General features: G+C 39.9%; 1 protein-coding gene across 2 annotated transcripts in view; it reads left to right on the top strand.

Annotated features, from left to right (window-relative positions):
• Positions 1–12,341, top strand: part of LOC137654031 (phosphatidylinositol 4,5-bisphosphate 5-phosphatase A-like) — a 211,973-nt gene that overhangs the window by 151,364 nt on the left and 48,268 nt on the right. For both annotated transcript variants that reach the window (XM_068387673.1, XM_068387668.1), the window contains exon 7: positions 1,609–1,762. In XM_068387673.1, coding sequence (XP_068243774.1) covers positions 1,609–1,762 — 154 coding nt within the window. The remainder of the gene's footprint in view (positions 1–1,608; positions 1,763–12,341) is intronic.

Genomic DNA, 12,341 nt, shown 5'->3' on the forward strand with positions numbered 1-12,341 from the left:
GTTAAATACATTTTTACAATGATTCTAGGTCATAATGTCAAATTCAAATTTCCATTTTTTTTATATTGACCATGATCCATTAATGGTATTATGTTCATATTTGTAATGTTTCTTCACTGTCCAGCATATATTGATGAAGATCATTTGGTAAAGTTCAGGCAGCAAAGACAGATCATAGGTATTCCTTTTCCATACTTGACTTACGTAAAAATTTTGAATCAAGGATTTTGTTTGTTTTTCACTTGTCTAGTTGATGTTATGGAAAAATCCTACATGAAATAGTACCTGCATAAATGATCTTATAAATATACTTTCGTAAAAAAGAAAGTACTGTAGTCATGTAGGTTTGCAGAAAGACAGGTAATATTATACTGTGTATTTATTAGTGATTGGACGTTACCATATTTTATACAGATTATGATATGAGTCCCGATACCTCATTAAAATTCCAATTCCGACATGAGTCCCAATTCTGATACATGCAATGACTTTGTGATTATTTTCATATCGTGAAGCTGGTTTAAGAAACAAATAATTTTTGGGTAAAGTACTTTTGGCAGTTATGCATTCAGAAGGAACATGAATTGTTTTGTTATAGAAAATAAGAAAAAAACTTTCTTATTAGATAAAATTAAATGAAAACGATAAACTTTTAGAAAAGCAAATATTCAAGTAAATTCCTTGAAGGTATTTATTTATATTCAAGACCCAATATTCTTAGATTGTAATGTAAGAACATCAGCATCTCAATGGTTTCATCTTTCAGTCAATTTCTTTTCGGCGAGAAATAGTGTTTCCAGCACTCAATAATTGTTCTCTTTCAGCAGAAGAGGGAGGTGCAGACAAATACTTCCTGGCAAAAAATGCCTTGATAGGAATTATTTTTTATTTAATCTCCACCACTGCAAACGGCTCTCATCATTTTCTATTTTGTTCAAAGAATTATATTTGTCCATTTCATGTTCTATTAAAAAAATTTTTGTTCCTGGTTTTGCTACTTGCATTATCACATGCATGCTCAGGTGTTAGCTCCATTTTTTGTTGTCCTTTTTCGGCGAGGGAAGTGGTAAATTTTGTAATGATATTTTTTTACATATTTTAATTCTTTTAAACTAATCTTCATGCATTACTTTAGAATTATAAAGGTTTAGTAGCTAAGAAGTTATAAAAACAAGTTTGACACTCTACATGAGACTGTAGTCTATTAATCAAGTATTAGACTCGTCTTGTTCTTATTTATTCTTTGCACAACCATTTAGCATTGCAATTTTTTCTTCGGTAAATGTCCTCAACTTTTGTAGAAATAATGATATTTTAGATATTAAGATCTATAGATTATATTGATAATTTAAAGTCTTCAAACAAAATATCTACTTTTTATTATTACCTGTAATGAAAATTTTAAATTCAAACATACAAATTACAAAATATCTTTTTCAGAATCGGAAATTTGATTAAAATTTGCCGATTCTGATACCGATTCCGATTCCAGAAAAAGTTCCAATATTTTTTATTCTCGATTCTGAGTACTCGCCCCATCACTAGTATTTATGCTCTCCATATAAAAAAACACAGTTCTGCGCTTACCGATACTTTTTTTGTTTCCAGGCGTAGACCGGCATGGACTGATAGAATTCTCCATCAGGTTCATGTTGATGCCTATGAAAATGTCAAGCTAGGAGTCAAACAAGCATCATACTCCTCAGTGGATTCTTATACACAGTCTGATCATAAGCCTGTGTTTTCTAATTACTTCATCAAGGTATGTTTTTAATTGAAGTTTCTGGTATATAAAGAGTTAAGACTGTTAAGAGAAAAGAGTTAAATGGCTCTTAAGAGATTTTCTGTTGACAGTCTAATTTGAATTTGCAATGTTCACCTATGTCAGCAAATTATGTGTTTCATTAAAACCTTTGCTCTATGTAACACCTTTCCAGTTTCCATTTTTCTGCAGTTGTCCCCATTGTGATTTGTTGCTAAGAGTTTGTGTTATTACAGCCCCATTCATAATACATCTGCCCGCATTTGGGGTCTTTGAATGTCTCTAGAATCAGTAATGTTTTTGTCTAACAGGTATTGGAATGTTAGGTTTTTGGTGTATATGTCTCCTGGGAATTCACCTTACTTCCCTTTTAATTTTTTTTCAATACAGTGATCCCTCGCTACTTCGCGGTTCGACTATCGCGGATTCACCACTTCGCAGATTTTTTTTCATAACGCATGTATATACATATATCGTGGATTTTCCGGAAATTTCGAAAATACCGCGATGTGACCGATGGTGCAAGATTGGAGAAAGTAAGGAAAATTGAATCATGATTTATTTTCAATATAAATGAAACTTTGAGGAGCAACAAAGATATCATTTGTTAGAGAGAGGTAAGGAATGGGAGGTAGTGAAAAGTAGCCCACACAGAGAGAGAGAGAGAGAGAGAGAGAGAGAGAGAGAGAGAGAGAGAGAGAGAGAGAGAGAGAGAGAGTTGTTTTAAATGTAATAAACAAAAAAATTTGATAGGTTACAACACATTGGTGCTTGTGTAATATCAACTGTATAGACGGTTTGAATAAGTTAAGAAATGGTATAAACGATACTTTGTTGGTGTATTCGTACGCCCTCAAGAGCGGCAGCTAGACGTCAGCTGATCTGATCACAGCCAAAATTAAAACAAAAAGAAGTCAACAATACTCGATTTTTAAAACACACCCGAAATTTAAAAACAAAAGTACACGCTTTCTTAATGTGCAATTAACTATTTAAAGAGTAACAATTTTCTAGAATAAAATGATGTTTCCCAAAAAAATAGTGGTTTGCTGATGAAATCGGATGCCGTATTTTTAGCTACGATTGAAATGGATGTAGACTCGGCATAATTTTTTCGTTTCGTATTTAATTGACACTAAGAAAACTAATTTTAGTTTCTTCATCTATATGTAAGTATTGTATAACACGAGAGAGAGAGAAAGAGTGTGTGTATGTGTGTGTTGTTTTAAATGTAATAAGAGAGAGAGAGAGAGAGTGTGTGTGTTGTTTTAAATGTAATAAACATAAATATTTGATAGGTTATAACACATTGGTGCTTATGTAATATCAACTGTATAGACAGTTTGAATAAGTTAAGAAATGGTATAAACGATACTTTGCTAGTGTATTCGTATGCTCTCAAGAGCGGCAGCTAGACATCAGCTGATCTGATCACAGCCAAAAGTAAAACAAAAAGAAGTCAACAATACTCGATTTTTAAAACACACCCGAAATTTAAAAACAAAAGTACACGCTTTCTTAATGTGCAATTAACTATTTAAAGAGTAGCAATTTTCTAGAATAAAATGATGTTTCCCAAAAAATAGTGGTTTGCTGATGAAATCGGATGCCGTATTTTTAGCAACGATTGAAATGGATGTAAACTCGGCATAATTTTTTCGTTTCGTATTTAATTGACACTAAGAAAACTAATTTTAGTTTCTTCATCTATATGTAAGTATTGTATAACACGAAGAGAGAGAGAGAGAGAGAGAGAGAGAGAGAGAGAGATGAATCAGCTGTTGTAATCGAAGGCCGTGTTTTTGTTTCGTGAGAATTTCATCGCCACGACTAACAACAACATACTGTACTGAACTTTACAGTATTATACAGACTACTGTAATATGATGAAGTAAAATATTTGTAATAACCTATTTTATATGAAATGGGGCTATTTTTTTTTTTTTAAATTTACATTTACGTATGTAAAACAACTCTCTCTCTCTCTCTCTCTCTCTCTCTCTCTCTCTCTCTCTCGTAAATTGTTTTCCTGCTTTGCTACGTATGTATGATTTTATATAGATACGGTAAATAATATTTGTAATAACATATTTTCTAAAAGCTTTTACTGTAATATCATTATTTATCACTTTCATCATGCGCGTTAAATGCCTTCGTTTGTTTACAGTATTACAATCGAAGATGGAGCGTACATATGGCGGCATCATAAAGAAAAACATTTCATTTGGAAGTCCTAAGAAAAATTAAGTAAAACATTGGTAATAACAAAATCAACATACTGTATAATCAATATAATCGATGCAAAAACTAACCTATACACAGATGTGTACACTAAATGCGTTTGTTTCTTCATTATGATCAGAGATAAACGTAAACAAAACATTGGTTGCCATTTTTTATTGTGCTTTTTGGCGTGTTTAGGAAACGCATGATATAAAATCGCCTTTAATATTTGTGCCTGTTTTAGTTTAGGGTGCTGTAGTACATGCATTAAGTGTTCTGTACATTAAAGGGTAGTTTGTTAACAGTACTACGTACAAGGGAAGGTTTTAAAAGTCTGAATATACATGTTAAATAAATAGGTAAATATGGTGTCACTACTTCGCGGATTTTCACCTATCGCGGTCGGGTCTGGAACCCATCTACCGCGATAAACGAGGGCTCACTGTATTGCTAGTAGCTCTGTATAGAATTCCCTAATTTTTGTTCACAGTATGATTGCAGTTGTTTTGACATTTGCCGTGTGTGTGCATTAGGTATTTACATATTTTTTTTTCCACAGCTCTACTTGAACTACAGTAGTATATAAAATTCTGATTTCTACTCTTGGCTGGCAGACTTTAGTCCCATCTGCTTATTTTTGGTGTTGCTGCTGAGATTAATTATATGTTTATTTACTTATCGTGAGACTTATTCTCATTTTCCAGTTATATATTAGCAATATTCCAGTTAATTCAAATGCAGATACAAACTTCAGACAAAAGAAAAATGGGTGCGTAACTTCACTGATGGACAGTGCTACACTCTGCTACAAAGCAAGCTTCACTCTTCTCCTGGTCGTCCTGTTAAGAGGATCTCTCTTTACAGTGCTTTCTGTGCTTTTATACTTATCTAGTGTTGCTTATCTTTTGTGGACTTGTCCCAGTCATGTTGGTCGCCCTTGTGGCACCTTCAATAGTCAGATTTAGGTAGATCCACATCCCCACTGTCCTTCGTGCTGTGGTAAAAGAGGTTCCATTGAATTTCCATGGGCGTATTTTAGGGAGTGACCATCCTCCCAGTGGGAGAAATATTATTTCCGTCGCAAGAAATGAGCTAAAAGGGATTGTTGGCATTCATTGTTCTTCTGGTAGCCATAAGAAAGGCAAGATCTTTTCTACGATGACAGATATTACCCACTCTGTTTCTCCTTTTCCTGAGCCCTCAGGGATTTCAGTAGCTTTGGTTGATGGCTGTGATTTCCCTTATTTATTGATGATGATAATTTATTCCTACACGGATGCAAACTAACGAGTCAATAAATGAGTTTACTCCTATGTTGATTCTGTATGACCAGAAGGAAACAAAAGGTGCCTAACCGGCAACTTTATAGTAGGCTACTAGGCAACTCCACTGCTGGGCAGTGCTATTAGCTGCTACAAGGCAAGATTCACTTCTCCCCTGGTCTTGTCAAGAGGAGGATCTTTACTCTTACTGCTCTACGATCACATTTTCTCACGCTGAATTATCTGATACTTTGATCTGTATGTATCTTTTTGTGATTTCACATGTATCCTTTGTGTCAGAGTTTCAACAGAAAGCATACTTATTGATTTTAGAGATGTCTTTGTTGAAAGTGTCGAAAGTCTTCATTCGTTCTCACCCGAGAATATCATTCGAGTTGAGGCTGCCGTTTCCCTCATATTGAAAGGTTTCTACCTTTCCCCCACTTGTACATATGAGTCTGATGCCCGATTACTCGGATTTGCACAGATCTCTGTTGTCTCCCACTAACATGCTGAGGGGTGCGCCCTTTATGGCGGAATATCTGTAGTATAGCTTTTCATTTATGAAAGTGTTGAAAGTCTCCTCGTTCCCACGCATGAACAACGTAGTTGCGAGGTGAGACTACCTTTTCCCCATGTACTGAGGCAGCCCTGTAGGCAGATACTTATTGCATTGCTTTCCTCCTAAGAATTCTCAGGGTTCAAACCAGAATTCCCCTACCAATTATGTTAACATTGTTCGGACTTTGGTTAAACCGAACTGCTGAAAGTTCATTACTTCCTGTCCTTCTAAACAAGGCTCAGAGAGCTAATGTAACAACTGTTACTCCCCATTTGTTAATTCCATGCGTCGTGCTAGCAACACATACCTCAGCTCTGCCTTGTACACAGGCTAACATGTCTGTACGCTCCACAATTCCTTTGTGTGCTGACGTCATTGAACACGCCACCATTCTAGCGTGTGATTGTATCCCTCCATGCAATGGCTATGATGTCCTTTCATATCACAGAGATTCGCCCTGACCATGGAATCACTGCCCAACTATGTAAACGAATGGAACCTACGCATGGATATGTTCCTTTTTCAACTCAGAAGGACTATTAGGTACCTTTTACCTCTAGAGCTCAACTGAGCCACTTGTGCTTGCTGAAGACTCCCAACAACCTAAGAAGCAGGGTTACCAGCCCACCTTTTTTCTGGGAGAACACCCCTGTGGACAAAGGAGTTGCGGCTGTAGAAGTTCCCGCTAGGGAGAACAAGTCTCCCAGATCCCCACCAGTTGAGGGATGCCTACAGAACTATTGGGACAGGTGGTAGTTCTTCAGGATTAATCCCTGCACAGTAGAAGTTTTCTGTTCAAGGCATCGAGTTCCATTCCTGAATTGTCCACCCCTATTAGTCGAGTCCAGCCATACTATTTGAAGGAATCTCCAAGAGATCTATTTTTATGAGAATGATATGTCCAAAAAATTGGCCATATTGGCTATGGAAGAAGTTTTAGACAATCCCAGGCTTCCTCAACAACCTCTTTCTAGTGGAGAATCTGACAGAGGCCTGGAAACCTTTCATAAAACTCTCCCTTTCATCGCGCTGAGCCTTCAGGCTCTTGTGACCACAGGCCTTCGAGTTCTCGTGATCACGGGCCCTCGGGTTATCGTTATACTGAGCCTCTGGGCTCTCATGACCACGAGCATTTGGCTTTCGTGACCCGTAGCCTTCAGTCTCTTGTCGTGCTGAGCCTTCAGGCTTTCGTCACGCTGAGCCTTCAGACTTTCGTCACGCTGAGCCTTTGGGCTCTTATCATGCTGAGCCTTCATGCTCTCGTCACGCTGAAGTTTCGGGCTCTCATCGTGCTGAGCCTTCAAGCTCTTGTGATCCCGAGCCTTCGAACTCTCGTTGCGCCTAGCCTTCGTGCTCTCGTGACCCCGAGCCTTCAAGCTCTCATTGTGCTGGGCCTTTGGGCTCTCGTCACTCTGAGCCTCTAGGCTCTTTTTATGGTGATCCTTCAAGCTCTATTAGCTTGAAGGCTGCTTATTATGCAGCAGCGTCGCGTAACTTACCAGCTCGTCACCTTACAGCTGTTTATGCTCCAGCTGTATGCTATGCATCAGCTAGGCAGGTCTCACCCGCTCCTTGCCACTCGACTTCAGACGAGCCATCGTCACCTCTCCATCGGGTGATGAGCGATCATTTCTTTACAGAGAGACCCTCACTCTGGACAAGACGAACAGCAGTCTTGCCATTCATTTGAGCATCACTCTCCACCTCCTCGGCGCTCTCCTGATAAGCACCAGCTACCTTTCCTAGAGGTTGCAAGTCTCCCTCTCGCCACTCTCCTGGTAGGCGTTTGCCAAGGTGGCTCTTGCCACCTCACCACTCTAAGCCTCCTCGCGGTTTACCCTCGCATCGTGTATCCTAAGTATAGAAATAATACAGTGATACCTCGGTACTCGACCATAATCCGTTCGAGATCCGTGTTCGACCTCCGATTTGTTCGAGTACCGAATTTTTTTTCCCCATAAGAAATAATGGTATATATTCTATTCCGTTCCCAAGCACTCGAACAGGCCCAAAATATTAATAAAACGTGTACCTAAACAACAATAATTATCTAAATGTGTATGAAATTGGTCAGAAAATCCTATAAAACAATTTTAAACCATTTACTGTACTAAAATAAAACAATTTTAAACCATTTTCTGTACTGTAGTGAACATACCTTTGAGCAGCGGTTCGATGGCATACAGGGATGGATGTGGAGAGGATGGAAGGGGGAGGTTACTGCTTGGAAGGAGAGTCCCCTTCCATGATGTGGCGGGGTAGTTCTCCTTCAGGAGTTGTTTCTCTCTCCAATGAAAGGGTGGGCAGATCTATTTCAGGGGTTTCTTCTCTTCTTTGTCTCTTCTTTGGAGGAGAAACAGGCTTTGATGTAGCAGCTTTCTTTTCTTTTGTGAAAAACTGGTCTATTGTTAATTGTTTCTTCCTCCTCTGCAGTATTCTTCGAAAATGATACATGACACTATCATTAAACATATGCACTGCCCGGTTTGCTACTGCAATTTCTGGGTGGTATTTTTCAGCAAAAGCCTGCACATCTGCCCACTTGGAACAAATTTCATTGATGAGAGAACTTGGAACATCCTCCCTTACCTCATCCTCTTCTGAAGATTCCTGCTCCACAATCAGATCCTGCTGCTGTTGTTGTTGCAGGTGCAACAATTCCTCCACAGTCAACTCGGTAGAATGGCTTTCTACAAGCTCATCAATATCATCCTTGTCGACCTCAAGCCCCAAACTCCTGCCCATGACAACAATTTCCTCAACGACATCAGTGTCATCAGAAATTACAGGGGTAGCAGTGCTTGGACCCGCCTCTGGTTGGAAACCTTCAAACTCCCTCTCTGTGACACATGATGGCCACAGCTTACGCCAGGCAGAGTTCAATGTCCTATAGGTCACACCTCGCCAAGCTTGGTCAATCATGTTAACAGAGTTGAGGATGCTGAAGTGTTCCTTCCAGAATTCCTTTAGGGTCAACTTCGTGTCACTGGTCACTTCAAAACACTTTCTGAAAAGGGCCTTGGTATAGAGTTTTTTGAAGTTTGAAATGACCTGTTGGTCCATGGGCTGGAGTATGGGAGTAGTATTGGGGGGCAAGAATTTGATTTTGATAAAGCTGTATTCTTCTTTCAAGTCATCCTCGAGACCTGGAGGATGTGCAGGAGCATTGTCCATAACCAGAAGACATTTCATTGGCAAGCTCTTTTCAATGAGGTAAGCCTTAACCTGGGGGGCAAACACTTCGTTTATCCACTCAGTAAAGAATTGTCTTGTGACCCAAGATTTAGTGTTCGAGCGCCACATAACTGGTAGTGCACTTTTACAAATATTATTTCGTTTGAACACCCGGGGGTTGTCCGAGTGGTACACTAACAAGGGTTTGATCTTGCAATCGCCACTTGCATTTGCACACAGCAACAATGTTAGCCTATCTTTCATTGGCTTGTGACCTGGCATCTTCGTCTCGTCCTTGGTAATGTACGTATTGGCTGGCATTTTCTTCCAAAATAACCCAGTCTCATCACAATTAAAGACTTGTTGTGCGATCAAATTTTGTTCATTTATGTACCGATCGAATTCCCCCACGTATTTATCGGCTGCAATTTGATCCGAACTAGCTGCCTCCCCATGCCTAGTAACACGATGAATACCTGTTCTATTACGAAACTTTTCAAACCAACCCCTGCTCGCTTTAAATGTAAATGAATCACTTTCACTGGTACTCGGACTTTTCTTCACTAATTCTTCATAGATATGCAACGCTTTTTCACAAATGAACGCTTCACTAACACTTTCCCCGGCCAACTGTTTTTCTTTAATAAATATTAAAAGCAACTTTTCCATCTCCTCAATCACTTGTGGCCTTTGCTTAGTTACCGCCGTAACTCCCGTTGCAACATTCGCCTTCTTAATCATTTCTTTATGCTTTAAAAACGTAGAAATGGTCGACTTCGCCATTCCGTATTCTACCGCTAAATCGGACACTCGTACACCATTCTCATATTTCGCTATAATTTCCTTCTTCAACTCGATCGTTGTTCGCACTGTTTTCCTCTTCTCCTTCCCCTTAACACTCATTACTTTCTTGGGACTCATTATGAAAGCTAAAAAAGCAATTAAAAGCACTGAAAATCACTAAATCACAACGAATGCTGATCGCGCGTTGTCTGAGTGACGCTCTCGAGAGAACTGATGCTTCCCGAACAAGCGAGAGTGGCCGAGATGGCGCGATCATCACAAAGCCCATGCGGTCGTCACGTGTTCGGCTGGTCGAGTACCGAATTTTTGGTCGAGCACCGCAGCAAAAATTTCTCGAAAATTTTGGTCGAACTCCGAATTGTTCGAGTATAGAGTCGTTCGACTACCGAGGTATCACTGTACTTGTTGCGTCCCCATTACGTCTAGTGAGGGGGATTGGGTAAGGTCTTAGTTCTCTCAGATTCTTATGACTCGGAGATCCTATTACTAGACCAAGCCACATTGCTAGTGTCACAAACACACAGCTTGTGGAGGCCGCAAGTCATCCAAAGCACGATAATTTTTAGTGAGATGCAGGGTTCCTACTGCGTACGATCATTATCGTAGGGATTGAACCCTGGTACAAATGCCAAGAGCCAGTTGGCACGGACTTCCTCCCTCCTAAGAGGCAAGTCATCCCCTATAAATACCTAGGATTTGTTTAGTGACGGAACAAATGATAAATTTGGAAGTAATTTATATTTTTGCCATCGATACAAACCTGGAGCTATTTATACAGATTCACCCACCAGCCCTATCCCCCAAGAAAGTCCTTCCTGCAAGCAAAGTGGGTGCTCGGCCCAGGGGTGTGAGTGAGCGTGGTAGCCGGCTACCACTCACCCTTCCTGCTAACTAGCGGTTGGGGTAGTTATCCCTCGCTAAAATCATATGGCTTGTATTTCAGCAATGCCGAAAGTAATATCCCCTATAAATAGCTCCATGTTTGTATCTTTAAGAAAAATACAAATTACTTCCAAATTCGTCATTTACCCAGTCGACGAAAAACAGTCTCGGTACCCAGGCTTTTGCATTAGCCCTCCACATCACCGGAAGCTTTTCCTTCAGCACTTTGTGGGACTTGAAGGCTCGAGGAGTCTCCAGATGATACACCAGTAGGGGCTTGACTGTACAATCTACACTGGTGTTGGCGCTGAGTGCAAGGATAAGCCTGTCCTTCATAGGCTTATGCCCAGGCAGCTTCTTCTCTTCCGCCGTGATATAGGTCCGACGAGGCATTTTTTCCAGAAAAGCCCTGTTCCATTGCAGTTGAATACTTGTTTGGGACTGTAGCCTTACTGGAGAGTCGACTTGTCAAATTTCTTAACAAAAGCTTTGGCTCCTTTCGTGTGTGAGCGGGCAGCCTCCCCTTGCCACACCACCAAATGAATTTCTCTGACCACCCACATGAAGTCTTGAACTCTGAGGGTGCCTGTTGCACTGCCCCTTCTTTTGCATTGTCTTCGGCCTCAGCATGCACGAGATCAACAAAAATGGTGCTGACCTTGTGGCAGATTATCGTCTCGGTGATCATGTCTATAGCGATTTCCTTGTCCTTAGTCCAGAGAAGAAATCTCTCCATCTCATTATGGACATGGCTCCTTTTTTTCTTGAAAGGACAGTCACACCCTTTTGATAGCTTCTTACTGCTTAAGGATGGTGCCTATCATTGACGGATTTTGGTCATACTCCTTAGCGATTACACTCAACCTCATGCCAGCCTCATATTTCCTTATTATCTCCAGCTGCATCTCCATAGATAGCAGCCTCTTCTTCTTTCCTTGAACATCAGCAACATTCTTGGGACCCATGGCTATAGAATTACGGGTTAAGTAAAGCAACTTGAATCTATAAGTATGAAATAAAAATCACCAACACAAATTCAATCTGAACGATATTGTTGCGGAAACAAAATGGTTGAGGAATGCCGATACGTAGTTGTATGGTGAGAAAGATGCTGACCAATAGAAGAGCAGGATCTAATGGCAGTAACTAGCATCAGGATAGGGAGATAACCAAGGGAGAGCAGGAGGATGGTGGTGGGTTTACAGATTTTGTGGCACACAAATTTTGAAATTATTTTTCAGCGGCCGAGCAAATTTAATTTCGTATCCTGAGAGTTTTTTCGTAATATGAGGTGAAAAAGTCTTCATATATCTTTATGAGAGAGAGAGAGAGAGAGAGAGAGAGAGAGAGAGAGAGAGATGTCTGTCTGTGTGTGAGTGTGTGTGTGTGTGTGAGTGTTACAAGGATTTTGGATGTCTCAAAGACTTTTTTAGTACAGTATAACCAAATTCGTATTGAGAGAGAGAGAGAGAGAGAGAGAGAGAGAGAGAGAGAGAGAGAGAGAGAGTGTGTGTGTGTATGTGTGTGTTGGTTAGCTAGTTAGTTACAAGGATTTTGGATGTCTCAAAGACTTTTTAGTCCATCCGTGGAGAATAGGTAAATTTGCCGATGATACTAAGCTAGGCATAAATGCTGCGAACTCAGAAGACATAGAAGCCTTAAAAAAGGATCT

The sequence above is a fragment of the Palaemon carinicauda genome, chromosome 1, assembly GCF_036898095.1.
Source record: "Palaemon carinicauda isolate YSFRI2023 chromosome 1, ASM3689809v2, whole genome shotgun sequence".
In the NCBI taxonomy this organism is placed as follows: Eukaryota; Metazoa; Arthropoda; class Malacostraca; order Decapoda; family Palaemonidae; genus Palaemon; species Palaemon carinicauda.